General features: G+C 38.2%; 1 protein-coding gene across 4 annotated transcripts in view; it reads right to left on the bottom strand.

Moving 5' to 3' along the window:
• Positions 1–9,318: 9,318 nt before the first annotated feature.
• Positions 9,319–24,940, bottom strand: part of MRPS31 (mitochondrial ribosomal protein S31) — a 28,438-nt gene continuing 12,816 nt past the window's right edge. For 3 of the 4 annotated variants that reach the window (XM_027116433.1, XM_027116434.1, XM_027116430.1), the window contains 2 exons: positions 21,793–21,936; positions 9,324–9,619 (listed from right to left, as the gene is read on the bottom strand). In XM_027116433.1, the coding sequence (XP_026972234.1) occupies positions 9,390–9,619; positions 21,793–21,936 (374 nt within the window). In that variant the 3' untranslated portion in view covers positions 9,324–9,389. Of the gene's footprint in view, positions 9,620–21,792; positions 21,937–24,940 lie in introns of all 4 variants that reach the window. The other variant, XM_027116431.1, reaches the window with a different exon arrangement.

Below are 24,940 nucleotides of genomic sequence, written 5' to 3'. Positions count from 1 at the left end.
CACACACACACACACACACACACACACACACACACACACACACACACAGCTTATGCCTATTCATCCTTTAGTTCACAACTTAAACATCACTTCTTTGTGACTCTCCCCTACGTGCACAATACAGTATTTAACTAACCCTCTCTTTTTTAAAAAAATGTTTAAATTGAAGTATAGCTGATTTACAACGTCGTGTTAGTTTCAGCAAAGTGATTCAGTTATACATATATGTATATATTCTTTTTCAGATTCTTTGCCCCAATAGGTTATGACAAAATACTGAGTAGAGTTCCCTGTGCTATACAGTAGGTCCTTATTAGTTATCTATTTTATATATAGTACTGTGTATATGTTAATCCCGAACTCCTAATTTATCCTTTCCCCTCTTTCCCCTTTGGTAACCATTAGTTTGTTTTCTATGTCTGTCGGTTTATTTCTGTTTTACATGTCAGTTTATTTGTATCATTTTTATAGTTTTAGATTCCACATGTAAGCGATAGCATACGATATTTGTCTTTGGCTCACCTCACTTAATATGATAATCTCTAGGTCCAACCATATTGCTGCAAAAGGCATTATTTCATTCTTTTTTATGGCTGAGTAATATTGCATTGTGTGTGTGTATGTGTGTTTATTGATATATATATATATATATATATATATACATATATATACACCACATCTTCTTTATCCATTCATCTGTTGATGGACATTTAGGTTGCTTCCATGTCTTGGCTATTGTAAATACTGCTGCAATGAACATTGGGGTGCATGTATCTTTTTGAATTATGGTTTTCTCTGGATATATGCCCAGGAGTGGGGTTGCTGGATCATATGGTAGTTCTAGTTTTACTCTTTTAAGGAACCTCCATACTGTTCTCCATAGTGGTTGTACCAATTTACATTCCCACCAACAGTATAGGAGGGTTCCCTTTTCTCTACACCCTCTCCAGCATTTATTTGTAGACTTTTTGATGATGGCCATTCTGACCAGTGTGAGGTGATACCTCATTGTAGTTTTGGTTTGCATTTTTCTAATAATTAGCAGTGTTGAGCACCTAACCAGCCATCCCTGATGGACATTTAAGTTGTCTCTAGTTTTTCATAAGTACCAGCAATGAAGTCTCACACACACATATGCACACACACACCTTTTTATACTTGTACCTACATCTCTGATAGATCCATTTCTAGAAGTGAAATTGCTAAGACAAATGCATTTAATGTTTCAATCAGTACTACCGATAGCTCTCAAAAAGGTGCCCTAGAGGGGCTTCCCTGGTGGCGCAGTGGTTGAGAATCCGCCTGCCGAGTCAGGGGACACAGGTTCGTGCCCCGGTCCGGAAGATCCCACATGCCGCGGAGCGGCTGGGCCCGTGAGCCATGGCCGCTGAGTCTGCGCGTCCGGAGCCTGTGCTCCGCAACGGGAGAGGCCACAACAGTGACAGGCCCGCGTACCGCAAAAAAAAAAAAAAAAAGGTGCCCTAGAGAACCTGCTTTCTCACATTCTTAACAATATTGGATCTTACTAAGCTTTTCAATATTTGTTAATATTTTCATAAGATGGCTGCAGTCTCATTGCTAACTTTGCATATCTTTGATTATTAATGAGATTGAACATTTTATCATTCTATTATTTAAGATAAGAGGTAATTAGTTTGACATTATAGATAGAAGGATAGAGACTGAAAAAAAAGAAAATTAAAATTTCTGCTAAAGAATAAAGGAACATCTTAGGAAGGAAAAGCACCTTCTCAGCTTTGATATAAACGGCATTCATGCCTAACGCACATCTTGCTGCAAACGGAGCGTTTTAAACCATGTTTAAAGTTAACCCATATATAATTGGCTGCTCTGCTTCAGAATTATTACTGGAGATGCTGTGTGATCCTATATTGGTAAATTTTCTGATACATAAGCTTTATAATCATCAAATAATAAACTTCCCCTTTGTGCGCACATCTTGGTTTCTATGTTTTTTGTTTCATTTCGGGTTTTTTTTTTTTGGCCACAGCACGTGGCTTGTGGGATCTTAGTTCCCTGACCAGGGATCGAACCTGGGCCCTCAGCAGTAATTTAATTGATAGGATTGTATTAATGTCAATTTACGAATTTTGATCATTGAACTATGGTTGTGTAAGTTAACGTTAGGGGGTGCTGGGTGAAGGGTATACATAGACTTATTATTTTTGTAACTTTTCTGTAAGTCTAAAATTATTTCAAAAATAAAAACGTTAATTAAAAATAAAATAAGCTTCATCTGAAGTGTGATTTTCATAATACACATTAAAAACCACATCCTCCTGGTCATAGCTATGCTGAGGATTTAAATATTATTCAGAATTTCCCCTAATACTGAACTGCTCTTCACTGAAACCATGTGGTTTCACAGAATGCTGAAATGTTTTTAAAACAATTTGCATTCTCTTTCTCTTCTTTCATCTTTGAGTTTATGGAGCTCCCTGTTGTTCATTCAGAAAATAATTCTTACCAGCTTAAGCTACCAATTAATGTAAAAGAAGGAAGGGTCCCTGATCTGAATCTGGGGTTCTCAGCTCTGTCATAAATGAACTATGAAATCACTGGCAACTTACTCCCTTTGGGCCTCTATTTTCCACACCTATGAAATGAGTGAATTAGTAAAAGATATTTGGCTTTCTCAGTTGGGGAATTCTGTGCTTCATATTCATAATTCCTGACTCCTACTAGCTTGACGTCCACCTCCAAGTTAGGCTAAAAGTTTTGGTGTAGAAGTGACCAAAGACTGTAAATGCCAGTTTGTAGCTCAATATGTCAAGGCATTAACCAAAGTTAATGAATGTGGCAGAGGTAATTGGGTTCTTAATTTTTTTTTTTTTTTTTTTTTTTTGGCGGTACGCGAGCCTCTCACTGCTGTGGCCTCTCCCGTTGCGGAGCACAGGCTCCGGACGCGCAGACTCAGCGGCCATGGCTCACAGGCCCAGCTGCTCCGCGGCATGTGAGATCTTCCCGGACCGGGGCACGAACCCGTGTCCCCTGCATCGGCAGGCGGACTCTCAACCACTGCGCCACCAGGGAAGTCCCGGGTTCTTAATTTTTAATATCTCAGAGATTTTAACAAAGATCTTAATCTCATTTAAATCTCTTGATTTTACACATTAATGAATAGCAGTGAGTTATTTTCACACGGTGAAATTCAATCCATCTAAATCAGAAGCTTCATTCTAGGACCATATTTCAAATTCCTTTCCCACGGAAGCATCGTTCGGCAGCCACAAGTATGGCACACCTGACTCTTTCCTCCTCTTTCTTTTCCTGATCCCTCTTGCTGATGGTATAGGGAATAGAGATTGACTCAAAGTCAGACAATGGTGGCCTAAACCACCAATCTGTGGATTATTACAAGCTGACCTAGAGCCTAAAAGAATACTTTTCTTTTTTTTCTTAATTTTATTGAAGTATAGTTGATTTACAATGTTGTATTAATTTCTGCTGTATGGCAAAGTGACTCAGTTATCACAGGATATTGAATATAGTTCCCTGTACTATACAGTAGGACCTTGTTGTTTATCCATCCTATATGTACTAGTTTGCATCTGCTAATGTCAAACTCTCAATCCTTACCTCCCCCACCCCCCTTCCCGTTGGCAACCACAAGTCTGTTCTCTGTGTCTGTGAGTCTGTTTCTATTTCATAGATATGTTCATTTGTTTCATATTTTAGATTCCACATATAAGTGATATCATATGGTATTTGTCTTTCTCTTTCTGACTTACCTTGCTTAGAATGATAATGTCTAGGTCCATCCATGTTGCTGCAAATGGCATTATTTCATTCTTTTTAATGGCTGAGTAATATTCCATTATATCTATCTATCTATATATTTATAGAGATATATATATTCCACATCTTTATCCATTCATCTGTCGATGGACATTTAGGTTGCTTCCATGTCTTGGCTATTGTTCATAGTGCTGCCATGAACACTGGAATGCATGTATCTTTTTTCTTAAATAAATTTATTTGTGTATTTATTTGGCTGCGTTGGGTCTTCATTGCTGCGTGCAGGCTTTCTCTAGTTGTGGCAAGCAGGGGCTACTCTTCATTGCAGTACACAAGCTTCTCATTGCGGTGGCTTCTCTTGTTGTGGAGCACAGGCTCTAGGTGTGCGGGCTTCAGTAGTTGTGGCACGTGGGCTCAGTAGTTGTGGCTCACGGGCTTAGTTGCTCCGCGGCATGTGGGATCTTCCCAGACCAGGGCTCGAACCCATGTTCCCTGCATTGGCAGGTGGATTCTTAACCACTCTGCCAGCAGGGAAGTCCCCATGTATCTTTTTGAATTATGGTTTTCTCCAGATATATGTCCAGGAGTGGGACTGCTAGATAAAAGAACAATTTTCTTTTTGCCCATAATGACACTGGAAAAATGACTTCTCTTCTCAGTGCTGTTTCTCACTTACCATCCCATTAAAAATTCTTTTTTCATTGTGGCCACTTTGACATTTGCCCCAGTGAGCTTTCTGCCTTTATTTTTTTCCCAAATAGCCCTACTGAATTAGCCCCCCAAAACTCTGAGTTATTATTGTTATTCCACTCTTCAATGATTTTTCATCTAAACATTAACTACCACTTCAAAGTTCCTATGTTTGCGATGATCCCATTAGAATATTTTATTGAACCCAAATGAAGAAATTCCTTTTCCCTTTACTCCAGCGTATCCATATAATTGCTCTCAAATCTCTTCTTGAGGGGTACTGGGAAAAAAAAAAAAACTTGGTTTTTGGAGTTGTTGATCTAGGGTTTAAATCCTGGCTGTACCACTTATTTGCAACATTGGGAAATTTATTAAATTCCTGTAAATGGGAATAATACATACCTTAGAGAATATTCCAGACTTCAGTGATGTAATATGTGTGAAGCACACAGCACCAGGCCAGTCAGCCGAGAGGAACCCACCACCGCAGTGGTGCCTGTGACCATCTCAGCCACGATGCTGATGACAGTAATTACTCTAGACTGGCACGCATGGAGCAACCACCTCTACTGCCCTCAGCCACCGAGCTACACCCTTCCAGCTTTCCTGCACCTTGGCTAACACGTGCTTCTTCCCGAAATGGTAGGTGGTCCTCTATTTGACTTGAGAACAGAGCATTCTTTTTTCAAATGGCTAGAGTATCTTCATTATACACATAGACCATGGGACCTAGAATCTAAGGATAGTAGATTCTTTAGAATTAAGTGTGTAGATGGACAAAGAAAGGATGTTTTTAATGTCATGGTCTCAACTGTGAAGGTATGATAGTCCTTCAAAACTATGGCCAGATTCTGCATATCTTCCAGTTATACACCCACTTCCATTCATTCCTTAAAATATCATGAAATGTTGTTACATACAAAGGGATATCTGTAATATAATTTTTTTATTTATTTATTTATTTTTGGCTGTGTTGGATCTTTGTTGCTGCGCGCAGGCTTTCTCTAGTTGCGGCGAGTGGGGGCTACTCTTCATTGTGGTGCCCGGGCTTCTCACTGTGGTGGCTTCTCCTGTTGTGGAGCACAGGCTCTAGGCATGCGGGCTTCAGTAGTTGTGGCTCACGGGCTCAGTAGTTGTGGCTTGCGAGCTCTAGAGAGCAGGCTCAGTAGTTGTGGCGCACGGGCTTAGTTGCTCTGTGGCATGTGGGGTCTTCCCGGACCAGGGATTGAACCCATGTCCCCTGCATTGGCAGGCAGATTCTTAACCACTGCGCCACCAGGGAAGTCCCTGTAATATAATTTTTAAAGCATGATAATAAAATGATCACCTGTGAACCTACCATCCAACTTGGGAAATAGAATGTTAGTGCCGTTTAGGCTCCCTGGGTGTCCCTCCTCAACGCCACAGCCCGTCTCCCTTGGCTCCCTGAGTTACAGTATTGTGTTTATCATTACTGTGATCTGTGTTATAATCACATTTATTGCTCTGCAATATATTCAGAATTGTAAATGGGAGTCTATTGCATGTATTCTGCTGCAACTTATTTTTCACTCAACATCTGAAATTCGTCTGTATTAATGTGTATAGCTCTATTTTAATCATTTTTGCTTCTGTTTAGAGTTCCACTGCCTGAATAAACCACAATTTATTTATTAGTTCTCCAGGCAATGGGCACTTCCTCCCCAATTTTTACTACTTTGAACATTTTTGTAAATGCCTCCCAGCACTTATCTGCAAGGGTTTCTTTAGGTATGTACTCCAGAAGCGTTGTTCACAGTTTATATAAATACACACACACACACACACACACACACACACACACACACACACACGGTAGATGTTTATACTATGTATTTACATATAATTATTAAAAGATAACTAAATGTTTCATGTATGTTATATATTAAGTTACATACTATATATGTATGTAATATATATTATATATAATTATGTAATTCCAAGAGTATTTGCCAATTTATACTCCCACTAACCTCAACATATGAGTGATATTGCCTATCTTTTGATTTTTCACCCATCTAAAGAATACACAAATGTTATCTCAATATGGGTGTGGTTCTTTTTGTTTGGTTTTTGTTTTTGTTTTGCGGTACGTGGGCCTGTCACTATTGTGGCCTCTCCCGTTGTGGAGCACAGGCTACGGACGCGCCGGCTCAGCGGCCATGGCTCACGGGCCCAGCCGCTCTGCGGCATGTGGGATCTTCCCGGACCGGGGCACGAATCCGTGTTCCCTGCATCGGTAGGCGTACTCTCAACCACTGTGCCACCAGGGAAGGCCTCAATATGGGTTTTTTAAAAAAATTTTTAACTGAAATGTTCTTTAAATTCTATAGTGCTTTAAAATTTTCAAAATTTCACACATAATTTCATGTAATCCCATAATAGCCTTTCCCCCCACCCCTATGTTGCCCCTCCCCCTTCCCTCTCCCCACTGGTAACCACTAGTTTGTTCTCTGTATCTGTGAGTCTGCTGCTTTTTTGTTTTATTCATTAGTGTGTTGTATTTTTTAGATTCCACATATAAGTGACATCCTACAGCATTTGTCTTTCTCTGTCTGACGTATTTCACTTAGCATAATACCCTCTAAGTCCATCCATGTTGCTGCAAATGGCAAAATTTCATTCTTTTTTATGGCTGAGTAGTATTCCATTGTGTATATATACACCACATCTTTATCCACTCATCTGTTGATGGACACTTGGGTTGCTTCCATACTTTGGCCATCGTAAATGATGCTGCTATGAACATTGGGGTGCATGTATCTTTTTGAATTAGTGTTTTCTCCATATGGTTTTCATTTGCATTTTCCTCACATTCTTTCATATATTAGCCAGTTATATTAGTTCTTCTATGAAATGCCTGTTTATATATTTTGACCATATTCTTTTGTGTTGTTTTTCTTCTACTTGATTTTTAGGAGTTCTTTGTATACATACTACTGATTTGGTGATTGTATTGAAGCATTTATCTTCTCCATGTTGGACACGTGTCTTTTCACTCTTGGTGGTATCTTTTTTGATTAAAATTTCTAAATTTTAACATAGCCAAATTTATTAATCTTTTTCTTAGAGATTGTGCTTTGGTATTTTAAATCCTTGCCTACATCAGAGCCATAAAGATATTCTTCTGTATTTTCACTTTAAATGTTTATAATTTTATCTCATTTAAGTATCAAATTCAACTGAATTGGATTTTTTTAAAATATGAGAATCCACTTTTTTTCCTTCATGTGTATAACCAATTGTCCTAATACCATTCATTGAATATCCACTCTTCCCATTGATCTGCAATGCCAACTTTGTCATGTATCAAGTTTCCATATACTAATGGGCCTATTTCTGTGTTCTGTATTCTGTTCCATCAGTCTATTTAACTATCTCTGTGTGTAATATCCTGCTAATTATCACAGCTTTATAATAAGTCTTTTAAAAAAATATTTATTTGGCCACGTTGGGTCTTAGTTGCGGCATGCGGGTACCTTCGTTACAGCGTGCAGGCTTCTCTCTAGTTGTGGTGCGTGGGCTCCAGAGTGCGCAGGCTCAGTAGCTGTGCAGTGTGGGCTTTAGAGCGCAGGCTCAGTAGTTGTGGCTCACAGGCCCAGTTGCTCCGCGGCATGTGGGATCCTCCCAGACCAGGGCTCGAACCCATGTCCCCTGCATTAGCAGGCAGACTCCCAACCACTGCGCCACCAGGGAAGCCCTACACATATTTTTAGATTCTGAATATGATAAGCCCAATATTTAAAGGCTCTGTGAGTCTGATTCTGTTGTCTGTTGTTTCTGCTGGCACACATTCATGGTGCTTTCTTTCCTTATGTGTTTTGTAATTTGAAGACTGGGTTTACGGTGAGTTCCTTCACATACAATTTTTGTTTGCTTGTGCCAGAGCTTGAACACTATTAGCCTGAGGCCACTGTAAACTAAATTCTTAATTTGAGGTTGTTTTTGTTTTTTTAAAAGAATCCTCAGTGCTTTCAGTTGTATGAATCTGAATCACGTTGCTATACACCATAATGGAAATTAGTTCTGGGCTTCCCTGGTGGCACAGCAGTTAAGAATCCACCTGCCAATGCAGGGGACACGGGTTCGAGCCCTGGCCCAGGAAGATCCCACATGCTGCAGAGCAACTAAGCCTGTGTGCCACAACTACTGAGCCCGTGTGCTACAACTACTGAAGCCTGCACGCCTAGAGCCTGTGCTCTGCAACAAGAGAAGTCACCGCATTGAGAAGCCCACACATGCAACGAAGAGTAGCCCCCGCTTGCCACAAATAGAGAAAGCCCAGGCACAGCAATGAAGACCCAACACAGCCAAAAATAATGAACAAATAAAATAAATAAATTAAAATTTAAAAAAAAAGGAAATTAGTTCTGATTTTAGCATGATGACCTAAAATTCTAGAAGTGATTAGTATAAGCCCTTTATTTCTATAAGGTTACTTCACTATAGTGACCCAGACTTAGGTAAGGGTAGTTAATTTAGTGTGGAAATATAAATATGTATATATGCAAATATAGAAACATGTATATGTAAATATAATCTATGCATATAAATTTGTCTGTAAATCCTCTCAACTGTTATAGTCCTCTGATGACATCACATGTATGGCGACTTATATTTCAAAGAAGTATGGTCACTGAATGAAAAGAAAAAGGTTACAGGAAGTTGCCTTAAACTTACTTATTAGTGATTCTAAGATACTCTTTTTGTTTAGAATTACTAGTTGGATCCATAAAAGCTGGTAACTTTTTTCCATGCAGGAATATTTTTCAGTTACCACCGTACATATACTTTTAAACAATTTAACATCTATATGATTCAAATCAGATGCAATAATGAACACAATATAGGAAAACTTCTAGTAAAATTATTTAATTATAATACGAATCTCCAACAGCTTGAAATAAGAATTTCCATGATCTTCAATTGAACTGTATGCCACTTTCTTTTAGAATGTCCCGTTTTTCATTAAAATAGTTCCTAAACCACTCTATATGTTCAACCTTCTGTTTAACACTCAGATACGGGTTTTTGGAAAGGCCACAGGTCACCAACTCCATGAAGTGGCGAATTGGTCCCTGTTTTGGAAAATCCTCCAGGTATTTATCCAGAAATATATGTTCATGAAATTCTGAACCATCATCATCAAAACCTAGGAAATGAGACAAAATATGTTACAATTTTGAATGTAAAACCTACACTATAAAATTAACATAAATGAGGTAGTATAGTATTACAGTAAAGGCATGAACACTGGAGTAAAACAGAGGTTTGCTCACCAATTTAACAGCCACATGATTGGGCAAATTAACTTCACTGAGCAACAGTTTCCTCAGGCATAAAATGAGTATTAAGACAGCACGTTCTTCATGGGGTTTTATAAAGTTAAATAGACATAAATCTTACAAAGTTCCTTTACAATGCTTAGCATACTACAAATATTCAAAATGTAGCAGCAATTACTACTAATGGATATTTTAATATCTAAAGAAACCACTAAGAAAACTATACAAACTACACTAAAAAAATACATAAAGCAAAATAAGATGGAATCCTTATATTCAAGCAGCTCACAGGAAGCCCAGAAAAGACAGAGGAGTGAGAAGCAGAGAAAATGAACAGAAACCAAATAACAAAATGAGACTTAAATCCTAACAAATCAATAATTACTTTAAATGTAAATGTCTAAATATACCATCAAAAGAAAAACACGATCCAACTATATGCTATATACAAGAAACACACTTCGAATATTTACCTATAACATAGGTAGGTTGAAAGTAAAAGGATGGAGGCAGACATATCTTGCTAACATTAATTTTTAAAAAAAGAATGCATGAGTGGCTATAGGAATATCAAAGTAGACTTCAAAGAAAATTATTAGAGAGAAAGAGGAACATTACATAATAAAAGGATCAACCCACCAAGAAGACAAGCAATCTTAATTATGTATGCACCAAAGAGTTTCTAAATACATGAAAGAAAAGTTGATAGAAATAAAGTAGAAATTAAAAAATCCACAATTACAGTTGGAGGTTTCAAGACCCCACTGTCAACAACTGTGAGAACTAGCAAGTAGAAAATTAGCAGAGACACAGAAGAACTGAACAACATCAACCAACAGGATCACAGTGACATCTACAGAACACTCTACCAGACTATTGCAGAATACAAATTCTTTTAAAGTATCCATGGAACATTCACCTAGTTTAACCATATCCTGGGTCACAAAACAAATGTCAACATATTTAAAATAACTGAAATAATATACAGTATGTTCTCTGATCATAAAGGAATCAAAACAGAAATCGGTAACAGGAAGACAATAGGAAAATCTTCAAACAGTTGGAAATTAATGTAAGTAATTCATGGTCATAAAGGAAATCTCAAAAGAAATAATATTTATTTATTTGGATTGCGGGTCTTTAGTTGTGGCAGGCGGGCTCCTTAGTTGTGGCATGCATGTGGGATCTAGTTCCCTGACCAGGGATTGAACCTGGGCCCCCTGCATTGGGAGTGTGGAGTCTTAACCACTGTGCCTTGAGGGAAGTCCCTCAAAAGAAATTTTAAAAAACACATAGAATCGAATGAAAATACAACAAATCAAAATTTGTGGGACACAGCTAAAACAGTGCTGAGAGGGAAATATATAGCACTGAATGCACACATAAGAGAAGTCTCTAATCAATAATCTAAGCTCCCACTTTAAGAACCTAGTAAAAGAAGAGCAAAATAACCCCAAAGCAAACAAAAGGAAGGAAATAATAAAGATAACATCAGAAATCAATAAAACTGAAAACAAGAAAATAGAGAAAAATCAATGAAACCAATACCTGGTTCTTCACACGCACACACACAAAACAAAAAAAACAAAAATTGATACATTTCTAGCAAGTCTGATAAAGAAAAAAGAGAAGGCACACACCAACAATATTAGCAATGAAAAGGGGGTTATCATTATAAATCCTGAAATCATTAAAGGGATAATAAAGGAATACTCCAAACAACCTTACACTCACAAATTCAACAACTTGAAAAAAATGGACAACTTAAAAAAAAATCCATTGAACTACCAAAACTCAACCAAAATAAAAGATAACCTGAATAATCTTATAACTACTAAAGAAAAGCAATATGTAATTTAAAAGTTCTCAAACATTTAAAGAAAAACTAACACCAATTTTACACAATCTCGTCCAGAAACTAGAAGACAGGATACTTCCTAACACGTTTTATGAGACCAGCATTACCTTGTTAAAAAAACAGACAAAACAACCAAAAACAGGAGCAAGAGAGAGAGAGAACTACAAAACAATATCTCTAATAAACTTAGAGGAAAAACCTTTAAACAAAATTAGCAGACAAATCCAACAATGTATAAAAAGATTTATACACCAAGATCAAGTAGAATTTACTCAAGTAGGATTTTACTGCAAGGCTGGTTCAACATCTGAAAGTCAAGGTAATCTACCATATCAACAGGTTAAAGAAGAAAAATCGTATGACCCAACACTCACTTTGATAAATATTCTCAGCAAATTAGGAAAAGAGAAGAACTACATCAACATGGTAAACCTACAGCTAATATCATGGTGAAAGACTGAAGGCTTCTCCCCGAAGTTCCTGAACAAGGCAAGGAGATCAGCTCTCACAACTCCTACTCAACATAGTTCTGAAATTTCCAGCCACTGATGAGGGAGGCAGAAAGAAAAGTCACGTAGATGGGAAAGGAAGACATAAAACTATTTGCAGATGACATGATTGTCTACGTAGAAAATTCCAAGGAATCTACAAAAAAACTCCTAGAACTAATTAGTGAGTTCAGTAAGGTTACAGGATACAAGATCATAAAAATAAGAATCACTATTTAAATTGGAAGACTCAACATAGTAAAGATGTCATTTCTCTCCAAACTCATCTACAGGTTTAATGTACTTTCTACCACAATTCCAGCAAAGTTTTGCCACAGACAAGCTTATTCTAAAATTTATATGGAAAGGCTTAAGTCCTAGAAGAGTTAAGACAATCCTGAAAGAGAAGAATCAAGTGGGAGGAATAACGCTCGGGCTGACTCTACAGCTACAGTACAGGCATGCCTCGTCTCGCTGTGCTCTGCTTTACTGTGCTTCACAGATATTGCCTTTTATTTTTGTACAAATTAAAGGTTTGCAGCAACCCTCTGTCAAGCAAGTATATCTACACCATTTTTTCCAATGGCATTTGCTTACTTCCATGTCTCTATGTCACATTTTGGTAATTCTCACAATGTTTCAAACTTTTTTCATTATTATTATATTTGCTATGCTGATCTGTGATTGGTGATCTTTGCTGAAGGCTCAGATGATGGTAAGCATTTTTTAGCAATAAAGTATTTTTTTTAACATCTTTATTGGGGTATAATTCCTTTACAATGGTGTGTTAGTTTCTGCTTTATAACAAAGTGAATCAGTTATACATATACATATGTTCCCATATCTCTTCCCTCTTGCGTCTCCCTCCCTCCCACCCTCCCTATCCCACCCCTCCAGGCGGTCACAAAGAACTGAGCCGATATCCCTGTGCCATGCAGCTGTTTCCCACTAGCTATCTACCTTACGTTTGTTAGTGTGTATATGTCCGTGACTCTCTCTCAATAAAGTATTTTTTAGTTAAGGTATGTACTGTACTTTTTTAGACATAATGTTATTGCACACTTAACAGAATACAGTGTAGTGTAAACATAATTTTTATATGCACTGGGAAACCAAAAGATGCATGTGACTTGCGTTATTATAATCTTTGCTTTATTGCGATGGTCTGGAAACACACCTGCAATATCTAAGGTATGCCTGTAATCAAAAGAGTATGGTATTCACAGGGAACTCAATATTATGTAATGACCTATATGGAAAAAAAAATCTAAAAAATAGTAGATATATGTATAACTGATTCACTTTGCTGTACATCTGAAACTAACACAACATTGTAAATCAACTATATGCCAATAAAAGTTTTTTAAAAAATAGAGTATGGTATTGGCAGGCAGTAAGACACAAAGGTTGATGGAACAAAAATCGAGGACCCAGAAATAGACCCTGTTATGGACTGCCAACACATGGATCTTGGACTTCCAGCCTGCAGACTTTGAGAAAGTAAATTCTGTTGTTTAAGGTACCTAGTCTGTGATATTTTATTATAGAAGTCTTAGCAGACTAACACAGATCCACATGAATATGCCCAACTTTTTACAAAGATGCATAGACAATTCAATGGAGAAAGGACAGCCTTTTCAACAAATGGTGCCAGAAGAATTGAAAAAGAACCTCAACCTCATACAAATTAACAAAGAATGGATCACGGTCTAAACTATATATATAACAGAAAAAAAAAACAGAGGAAAATCTTCTGGTTCTAGGGCTGGCAAAGAATTTGACACCAACAGCACAATCCATAAAAGGAAAAATTGGGCCCCATCAAAATTGAAGACTTTTGGTCTGTGAAAGAATCTGTTAAAAGGATACAAAGACGGGCTTCCCTGGTGGCGCAGTGGTTGAGAGTCCGCCCGCCGATGCAGGGGACACGGGTTCATGCCCCGGTCCGGGAAGATCCCACATGCCGCGGAGCGGCTGGGCCCGTGAGCCATGGCCGCTGGGCCTGCACGTCCGGAGCCTGTGCTCCGCAACGGGAGAGGCCACAACAGTGAGAGGCCCGCGTACGGCAAAAAAAAAAAAACTAAACCTGTAACTACCACACTACCCAGAAACTGCACTCCTGAGTATTTATCCCAGGGGAATGGAAATCTATATTCATACAGAAACCTGTACGTGAATATTTACAGCACCTTTATTGTAATAGCCAAAAACTGGTAACAGCCCAGATGTCTTTTATCAGGGGAATGGTTAAACAAACTATAAGGTACATTCAAACCATGGAATATTACTCAGCAATAAAAACAACAGCAGCAAACAACCCCTATTGACACACACAACAACTTGGATACATCTCCAGAGAATTAATCATGCTGAGTGGGAAAAAAAAGCCAATCCCCAAAGGTTACATACTGTGTGATTCCATGTGTACGTCTTTCTTGAAGTGACAAAATTACAGAAATGGAAAATGGATTTAGTAAGATTGCCAAGGATCAGGGACTAAGAAAGGACAGCAGTGAGAGGTGAGTGGATGTCGTTATGAAAGAGTATAAGAGAGATCCTTGAGGCGACAGAACTGTTCTGTATCCTGACTGTGGTCGTGATTACATGAATCTACATACGTGACAAAACTGCACAGAACTAAGCACACAAACACACTCACACAAAGGAGTACATGTAGAACTGGTGACATCTGAACATGGCTGAAAGACACGGCTGCCAGCTGCCTGCCTGTGATACTGTGCTGTGGTTACGTGGGCGGTAACTACTGAGGGAAGATGGGTAAAGGGTATGTGAGATATTTATCATTTCTTACAGCTGCATGTGAACCCACAATTACCTCAAAATAAGAAGTTTAAAAATGCTCTCTAATCACTTACAATTATCTTACACTTATTGAAAGAGATTTTAAAAATTTTATTTGGACAGTTAAAGATCTATTCATCATTTTTCTTTTTTTTCTTTTTTGCAGTGTGCAGGCCTCTCACTGTTGTGGCCTCTCCCGTTGCGGAGCACAGGCTCCGGATGCGCAGGCTCAGCAGCCATGGCTCACGGGCCCAGCCGCTCCGCGGCATGTGGGATCTTCCCGGATCAGGGCACAAACCCGCGTCCCCTGCATCGGCAGGCAGACTCTCAACCACTGCGCCACCAGGGAAGCCCTATTCATCATTTTTATAAAAACTAAAACACACAAGAAATAAATTAAGGCATTAGACGGCCAAATGGCCACATACTACTCCTATGCTTGTATACATTCCCCTTTGCACTGTGCCTTTGCCATTCTTCCCATAAAGAGGTAGATACAGCCTGTTTCTCCAACCCTTAAATTTGAGGTTGGCCAGGTGACCTGCTTTGGTCAACGGGACATTACCAAACACAATGCAGACAAAGACCTGAAAAGCGCTTGCACATCAGTCCCTGCTCTTCCTTGTGTTAGGAACTCTTCTATAGCCAGGTGAACAGCCCAGGCTAGCCTGTGAGATGATGAGTGACATATAACCCTCCTATCGCCTTCTCTGACAACCAACTAGACACCAACCAGACACTTGAGAGAAGCTACTCTAGAACAACCCACCCCAGCCAACCTGCCAAAACCAACCAGAAAACCCATAAGCTCATGAGCAGTTACAACTTAGCTGTTGTTTTAGTAAGTTTGGGGTGGTTTGTTATGTAGCAAAAACTGATTGACATGATCGGCTGAGGTATTCCTAAAACTGCTTCACATTCAGAATCCAACTCTTCTGAACTGGCTTTTCAACTCGGAGTTGTCAGCAGCCGTGCTTTCCAACGTCTATTAAGAACATTTGCGATGCAGCGTTTCTTAAGAGTGTTCCACTATGGCCTCTCTGACGCCCCTAATGCAAATCTGGATGCGTATCCACAACAGGCAATGACAACTGCTCCTTCACTGATGCCTGACTAGCATAACCAGGTGCATCACGATCTCAGAGATATTTAAAACGGTGAAAGACAAAAGTAGTCATAGTCAATGAAATACAGGGAAAAAGCTGTGCAGGAATTTTTTAAATGGAAGTTTTCTCTATCCTATAACCCCCGAAAGTTTCTACTCACATTTTCCCAGGCTAGTCACTTCCAAGACTAATCACTTCTAAGGTGTATATCCTTCTAGTCCTTTCCCTAAATGCATACGTATTTTTTAAAAATAAGACAAATTATTGTTTAAAAAAATCTTTCTCTGAATCCCATTCAGAATTCTCTATGGTTCTCAATAGTTTATACCACCAAGCAAGCATGTTGTTACTCCTTCACTTTTTTTCCTTTTGTTTTTAAGGCGTATGCACCTGGGGATAGGAATGGGAGAAGTGCAATCCAGAGAGGTAAAAAATGAAAAATAAAAGCCTCGCTTTGCTAAAGGTCTTTTCCATATTGTCAAACACTGCTAACAGTTTCCTGTGACAATTATTCTTTAAAAAAAAAACAACAACCCAATATGGCTAATGTGAAAAACAAGGCAGGTTTACATGTTCAATATATTTGAAAGAGTATGTTAGGGCTAAGACATAAGGTCTGTAGCACTGGAGACTTAATAAATCAAGGTGATAAGTGCTCTCAAAAATCCAAGGGTGACTTCTGGATTGAGATGTTGTTGTTGTTGTTAGTTATTAATATCCTTAGATGTACTTAAAATATAAGACTCAAGACAGAAAATTTTGCAAATCATTTTTAAAAATAGCTGTGTTAACACAAGTTCAATAATCAATTTATTAAATCATTAACAGATTGACTATCTCTGACATAAAGTTATAATGAGTTAATGGGTATAGCAATTATGACTATGCTATATTAGGTGGAAAAGCATCTAAGGGCATAGGTGATCTTATTTCTTATTACTCTTCCCCTAGATGAGAGATCAACCATCTTTTTAACTCAGAATGTTCCAGCAGGGCGTAATGAACAGATCCTTCCTGAATAAGTCAATGAGTGAATGAAAGCCAAGTGGTACTGGCAAGTATAAAACAAAGGAAAAAACGAGAAAGAGATAAAGAGGGGATACTATATACAAAAATAAGTTCCAGATAGATTAAACAGGAAAAGGCTAACAGATCTGACTAGGTCCAAATTAAAATCACTGTTGGTTGAAGACGTTCTGAACAGTTAAAAGATAAGCAACAAGGACTTCTAGTTAAAATGTAGCAGATTGAACCCATGCTTTAAAAATCTCTGCTCCCCTGTAATATCTACTACATGGCAATAAAAGGAATAAAAAGACAAAGAGAACAGAAGAAGAAACAATAACAGACAGGAGGTATCAGCAAAATGTTAGAGGAAGGACAGTGGACAGATAAGTAGTAACTGACTCAGCTGAGTCGAAGATGCTAAAACCAAATTAAGAAGCAGACTTCAAAGGCTTCGGGAATTAGTGGCAGCATATACCACTGAAATTAGGAATGGGGATGAGGGACAAAAAACCAGAGGATTAATTAAAACTGGTTTAGGGAATACTTAGATCTCCCACCTTCTACCTATATCTCTAGATGACTACACCATCCATTTCCCAAAGAAGATGGGAAGTTTACTTTTTGGAGAAACTAAAACAGAAAGAGGAATGAGTCACTAAATTGATAAGAAGGGGAATTAAGTGAAAATCTGTGTGCTGAATGGTGAGACATTCCATGCCGCCCCCGCCCCCATCCTACCAGCTGGAGGAGCAGCTGGCTATCTTTTTAGAAGAGAATGTGCCAATATTTATTGCAATATAAAACACGCCTATTGTTTGACCCTTCTAGGAACTGAAGTACTCAGACATATACAGAAGGATATGTATAAAAAGATTCACTACAGCTCCATCCATCAACAGGAAAGTGGTAAAATAAATTACAGTGCATTCATACAATGGCATACTATAGAATATGTAAAATAGTTCCATTTTATGGTCCCATATAGACCAAAACAACAGATAAATGTGAAACTACCATTTAAAGTGGACTGTGAGGACACTTATCAAACTATTGACAATGGTCGTTTCAGAAAAAGGGAAGAGAACTGAGAGGTAAAGGTATATTCTCTATTCTTCCATATTATTTAATTTTTTTGCAAGTAAACTTTAATATATTTATTTCTGTAATTTAAAATATTTTTTAATAAACAAAAGAAACATAATATAGTAAGGAGAAAATAAGAGAGTGTGGGAAATTAAATACAACAAGGAAATCCCAAATGGTGTACAATCAACTCAGGTTAAATCTGTGTCTAATTCTCCTTTAAATATTACTGAATGCAATTAAATATTACTGAATACAACTAAAAATATGGTACAGCAAATAAACGGTAAAATCCAGCTAATAGCAATGACTGATTTTTTTTTTTTTTTTTTTGCGGTACGCGGGCCTCTCACTGTTGTGGCCTCTCCTGTTGCGGAGCACAGGCTCCGGACGCGCAGGCTCAGCGGCCACGGCTCACGCGGCGTGTGGGATCTTCCCGGACCGGGGCACGAACCCGCGTCCCCTGCATCGGCAGGCGGACTCTCAACCACTGTGCCACCAGGGAAGCCCTGACCAATTATTTTTGACAAGAGTGTATTATAGCACTGAAGCAAATTCAGTCACTTTCACTTTGACTTGCTTCCACTTCTATTTTGTCAAAACTATTATTTCTTTTCCTGTTTGTATTCTGAGGCTCTTGTTCAAAGGCCACCATCTCAAACAACCAACAGATTGTTTCAGACAACACATACTTAACCATCTTTATATCTGCCCTAATTTTCTCCACACTATACCCTCCCACATGACAACAGAGCCCTCTTTAGAATTCTATGGTAATTCTGAACTTTTCTCACTATTCTTGCTAGCTCATATTACAGCACACATTCCAGATGCCCTAGCAAAGGATGGCACATTACAAGTTTAAACCAACTGAAGAATAAAAACAAAAGTGTGACTGACATCCATGACTGAGCTTTTTTGCCCACTGAAGCCTCTAAACTGAGAATTACTCTTGGAGGGTATTTCAAAACACCTGTAATTCGGTGGCATGTACATGGCTAATGGATATTAAAGAGCAGGACCCTGTTAACTGGGTAGTGGTAAAAATGGGATTAAATTTAGATAAAGCCAAAGCTAAAACAGAAGTGACCTTATTATCAATCCAATATATAACAAAGACTACAAAATCTAACTGGGAATAATTCCATCTAACAGCTTTTATAAATCTCTAGGCTCGCAAAGCACATAGAAGGGACAAACCAGGTTTTAAAAACTGACAAAAAGCTACTTCAAACTGGGAAAACAATTTTTACATTTTAAGTGGCAAAACAAACAAGTGCAATTTTTTATATAACAGAAAAACACAACACTGGGAAGTAAATTTTAAACAGAAGACATGCATTTTATCATTTTTGGTATCATGTTCCCAAACTGACATGGTGAGTCCCTAAATACACAACAAAACATCTTTTCCCAAAAACATCAAAGTAAATCTTCATGAAGCTAATCATTAGGAGAGTGAGCATGATGCTTTACTACTCTTAAAAGTTAAGTATAAGAAATATAGAAGAATGTTACTGAACGGCTGAGGCTCCAGGTTCTAAGGCCGGTCCTCTTAAAGTATTCAGAAGACCCTAAGTGTGTACTGAGGGGAGTGATCAAGGTGAGAACGTTTCCACGGTTCCCTTCCTGTTCTTCGTTCAGATAACAATTGCCTTCAGGAGCTGGAAATGAGATACCTCCCTTTCCGACCCCAAATCATCAATAATGTGTACAGTGTATATGGGCACTTGTCACATTCATCTCCCCAACCTGACCAGAAAACATGTTTTTTTCCTTTTTCAGAAATGACACTTTCTCAGAAACGAGGTCAAATCTAAGATAAATTCCTTTGGAGTTTGGACACTCAAGATTCTGATAAACTTAAATGTTTTTCTGCTGATGACAATGTACTGCCGATTCATGCTTTTCTATTATCCTATTTGGTGGTTCCTAGAAAATACACAGTATCCTCATGAATATTTTAAGATTTAAAGATGTTATAGTATAGAAGAGAAAACAGTTATAATAGCAAATCTTCTCACAATATCGTTGTTGTAGAAACAGGGATGAGGATGGTAACAATGCTTTACTTGTATAATCAGTTGTTTCTCAGAAGAATCCCATAAAATAATCCTATTATTATTCCCATCACTTTATAAGATGGAGGAAGTGAGGCTTGGAGAGATGAAGACTCACTCAGGAACTTGGTCTCTAACCACCACACTCACTGTCTCTCCTAAGTAAAGTCACATCTTCTACCTCAATACTGGGTTTTAAAACCATATCTTGAACCATGAGGACCTGGAACACCCAACTTTCATCAAATATGGAACAAAGTCTTCCCTTAATATCATAGATTATATTTTGTTAGTTTTTTTTGCTACTTTTAAAATTCTATCGTCATACAGGAGCGGAAAAGAACTAACATTTATTCCTATGTATTATATGCCAAGAACTGTGCTGAGCAACTCAATATCTTATTTAATTCTTACATTCTTCCAGTGAGGTACCTTTAATTTTACACATGAGAAAACTAAGGCTCAGGAGGTTAAATAATTTCCTCAAAGGCAAATGGCTAATAACTGACATAGCTGGAATCTGAACTCAGGCCTACACAAATAAAAGTCCTTGGTTTTTGGGTTTTTTTTTTTACCTTATCCTGATACCTTCTAGAATGTAGAAGCCATAATACTTTTAAAAATATTTAAAGTATACTTTAAAAAATACACATTATTTAATAGATGAAATGCAAATTTCTATATTACTGAATATATCATACAAATATTAAGAATTTGCTAAAGGATTTGTAAGTCCCTAAAGTTTTCCTATACAAAAGATTACTTTATGAAAATATAAGACTATTTAAGCTACCACTCCACTTATTAATCCAAACAAATGAAAGGTTATCAAAAATGAAAATATTACAGTGCAGCATAATACTACAAAGGTTAAAATACAGACTACATTTTCCTAAGGCTTCCTGAGGTGTTTGCTATTTCTATTTAATCTTACCATAAAAGTAAATGAATCCCTTCTAACTGAAAATACATCAATAAAAATTCAATGAAATGTTTAGCTGATGACATCACGGGCGCCATAAAAAATAAACAGCATAGCAATACTGTTTTCCTTTTGATTGAGGAAGATGTAACACCTCTAGAAAAATCTCCAGGAAAGTAGATAATGTTTTATTACTGGCTCAAAGCACCTAGGTATGCAGCCAAAGAATTTCAAAGCCTCCTAACCTATTTGTTTTGAGTGGCTTTGAATACAAGAAACTTGTGTCTCATTAATGCAACCGTTTTAAATAAAAGATACCAGCATAAAACTTGAAGGTTGTAATGTTCCCCAAAACTGAAGGATGATCTCATACCCAGTATTTAATGTATTAGAAGATTTACCAGGTAATCTCCTGCTTTTAGCAAGTAGAAAACTGTCATCATTTGCAGTTCTCAACACTTCTATGTCACAGAAATTCATGATGCATTTCTGCCATATAATTTTACTTCTTTATTTTCCTTATCCAACAACTAGAATTCAGTGAAATCGTAGCATTCTTTTTAAAAAAAACACTGTCAGATTTCTTTAGGACATCACAAAGATGTTTACACAAAGTTTTGAAATTCAGGTAAGTATCCAAAACCTACAACTGAACATCTGCCAGATTTAATCTCAATCATTGAGTTTTATAAACCTATGGCATTAAGACTTACCTGCTTCATTGTTAATTGGGAACTCCCACAATTTCCCCTCTTTTGTCAATTGGATCATCTCTTCAAAACCATTCTGAAAGGGTTGTTCATTGACTGCCGCTAACTGCTTAGCAAATTCTACATCCCAAAGAGAAGGTACTGCCTCTGTAGAATAAAAACATCCAAATTACACACAATTCCATATAAATATCTTTCTTTTTAAAAATGTTATCATCAGGGCTTCTCTGGTGGCACAGTAGTTAAGAATCCGCCTGCCAATGCAGGGGACACAGGTTTGATCCCTGGTCCGGGAAGATCCCACAGGCCACGGAGCAACTAAGCCCATGTGCCACAACTACTGAGCCTGCCCGCCACAATGCTACTGAAGCCCACATGCCTAGAGCCTATGCTCCAAACCAAGGGAAGCCACCACAATGAGAAGCCTGCACACCACAACGAAGAGTAGCCCCCACTCGCCACAACTAGAGAAAGCCCATGCGCAGCAATGGAGACCCAACACAGCCAAAAATAAATAAATAAAATAAATTTATATTTAAAAAATGTTATCAGCTCTGAATTGATAATATATTTTCAGATCTAGAAGCTCATAATTAAACAGTATATAGGGACTTCCCTGGTGGCGCAGTGGTTAAGAATCCACCTGCCAATGAAGAGGGACATGGGTTCGATCCCCGGTCTGGGAAGACTCCACATGCCTCGGAGCAACTAAGCCCGTGCACCACAACTACTGAGCTTGCGCTCTAGATCCTATGAGTCACAACTACTGAGCCCACACGCTGCAACTACTGAAGCCCACGTGCCTAGAGCCTGTGCTCTGCAACAAGAGAGGCCACCGCAATGAGAAGCCTGTGCACCACAACGAAGAGCAGCCCCTGCTCACTGCAACTAGAGAAAGCCCGCGTGCAGCAACAAAGACCCAATGCACCCCCAAAAAAACCACAAAAAACAAAACCAACAAAATAAAAACCAGTATATAATGAAAGGTCACTCTTTGATAGCTAAAATTGAAACAAAAATAATATATAAAGACTGCAACCACAATAATTGCAAGCCTTACTTTTTGTTTTTACTACAATGCTAGGTAATTAACCACTAGTCTCACTGCCCCCTCTATTGGAAAGGAAAAAAATGTCTATTCTGTTCACAGATCTTTTTATGACTGAATATTTTTTATACAACATGTGATTTAGATCTTTAAAGTCCAGTCTGTTTATCTTTATTTTTAGTCTGTTAAGATAAGTCACAAATGTACTACTAATAAAGACCAAATAAGTTAAATTAACATAATTACAGTAACAATGACAATGATAATACTATTAATGCGTACTGGGCACTTATTCTGTGCTAAATGCTTTTTATACATTAGTTCATTTAATCCTCACAACCAACTCTATGAGTAAGGTAATATAGTGTTAGCTTTTTACCACCATCATATCACATGTTTCAATCATTTATTTGTTTTGAAAATTTAAGACATCTTTAAAGAATGAGTCACATTCCCACCAAACATCACTGGTGGAAATGTAATGGTACAGCTGCTCTGTATTGAATAAAAGAGTGTGGCAGTTTCTTAAGAAGTTAGAATATACTTATTGGGACTTCCCTGGTGGCAAAGTGGTTAAGAATCCACCTACCAATGAAGGGGACACGGGTTCGAGCCCTGGTCCGGGAAGATCCCACATGCCGCAGAGCAACTAAGCCCATGCACCACAACTACTGAGCCTGCGCTCTAGAGTCCATGAGCCACAACTGCTGAGGCCACATGCCACAACTACTGAAGCGTGCACACCTAGAACCCGTGCTCTGCAACAAGAGAAGCCACTGCAGTGAGAAGCCTGTGCACCACAATGAAGAGTAGCCACCGCTTGCTGCAACTAGAGAAACCCGCGCGCAGAAACAAAGACCCAAAGCAGCCAAAATTAAATAAATAAATAAATAAATTTACTTTTTAAAAAAGCAAGCTGGCTCCTTCAAGAACCCATCACCTCTTCTGGCTGTTCATTAGGTGAACCTTAGCAGCTGCCCTGACAAAAAGTTCCCCTTTTGGGGCAAGCTTAAGAGTTGCCACTTCAGGAATTCCCTGGTGGTCCAGTGGTTAAGATTCACGGCAGTGGCCAGGGTTCAATCCCTGGTCCGGGAACTAAGATCCCCACAAGCTGGGCGGTGCGGCCCAAAAAAAAAGAGTTGCCACTTCAACAGGGGAGAGGTGATCCATTCTCCACGCCTGTGCATTTTGCATTTCCTTTTCATCAGTCATAGAAGACAGAATGCAGTTGTCACAGTACAAGAAGGGGGGCGTTGTTCTCTTAGCTTCATCTTCAGCTTAAATGAACAGTGATTGAATTAATGCCTTTCCTCCATGGATATTTATTTTATAGCTCAATTTGTTTAAAAAAGGATTTAAGATAACGGATTCCTATTATTTGTAAGCCACTTGGCTAGGGGCTATTGGGTATACAAAAATCAGTGAGACCCAGCCCCTAATATCAAGGAGTTTATTGAATAGTGGGAAAATCAGATGTTTTTATAAGTAACTGAAAGATTAAATGAGCCACTGGAAGATGGCCTAGAAACTTAAATATCAAAAATAAAATTATTTCTACCAAGGTCCAAAAAGTTAACTGATAATCCTTAGAAATGGAAGTCACTTATAAGCTAAGACCATTTGTATGGAGTTTCTTCATTTATTTTAAGTTATCAGTAAGACAAATTTAATGTCAAGCAAGAGGACACTTATTTCTCTTTTAATTAGGCTTAAAATGGTGACTGTGAAGGATCTGACTTCTTGCCGAAAGAAGAAAGGGGGAAGAACAGAGAACAAACACTAACTGTGTGTTAAGAAAAAAACACCACAAGTCTGCTAAATATATTCCCTGAATGCTCTCCTTCCCATCTCCTAAATAATCTCTAAATCACTTCAATAAATTAGCACCTATAAGTGCTATCTCCTCTTCTAGATAGTAAGCTGCCTTAGGGCAGACACCACAATTTATCTTTACATAATAGTACAAAGGTGTGTTGCAAATAGTAGGTGATCATTAACGTTCTAACCCAAATTAGCAGCCAATCTATAGATCTGGATTCATGTGGCTGATGGTACTTACCTCCCATTGCCTCACGGGCTGCAGCATTTCAAGGGAGAAATCTG

This window comes from Aethalodelphis obliquidens, unplaced genomic scaffold (genome assembly GCF_003676395.1).
Source record: "Aethalodelphis obliquidens isolate GAN/ISIS:26980383/991018 unplaced genomic scaffold, ASM367639v1 scaffold16, whole genome shotgun sequence".
Taxonomy (NCBI): Eukaryota; Metazoa; Chordata; class Mammalia; order Artiodactyla; family Delphinidae; genus Aethalodelphis; species Aethalodelphis obliquidens.
Note: the sequence above shows the minus strand (reverse complement) of the source record. Positions and strands in the feature narration are given on the sequence as shown.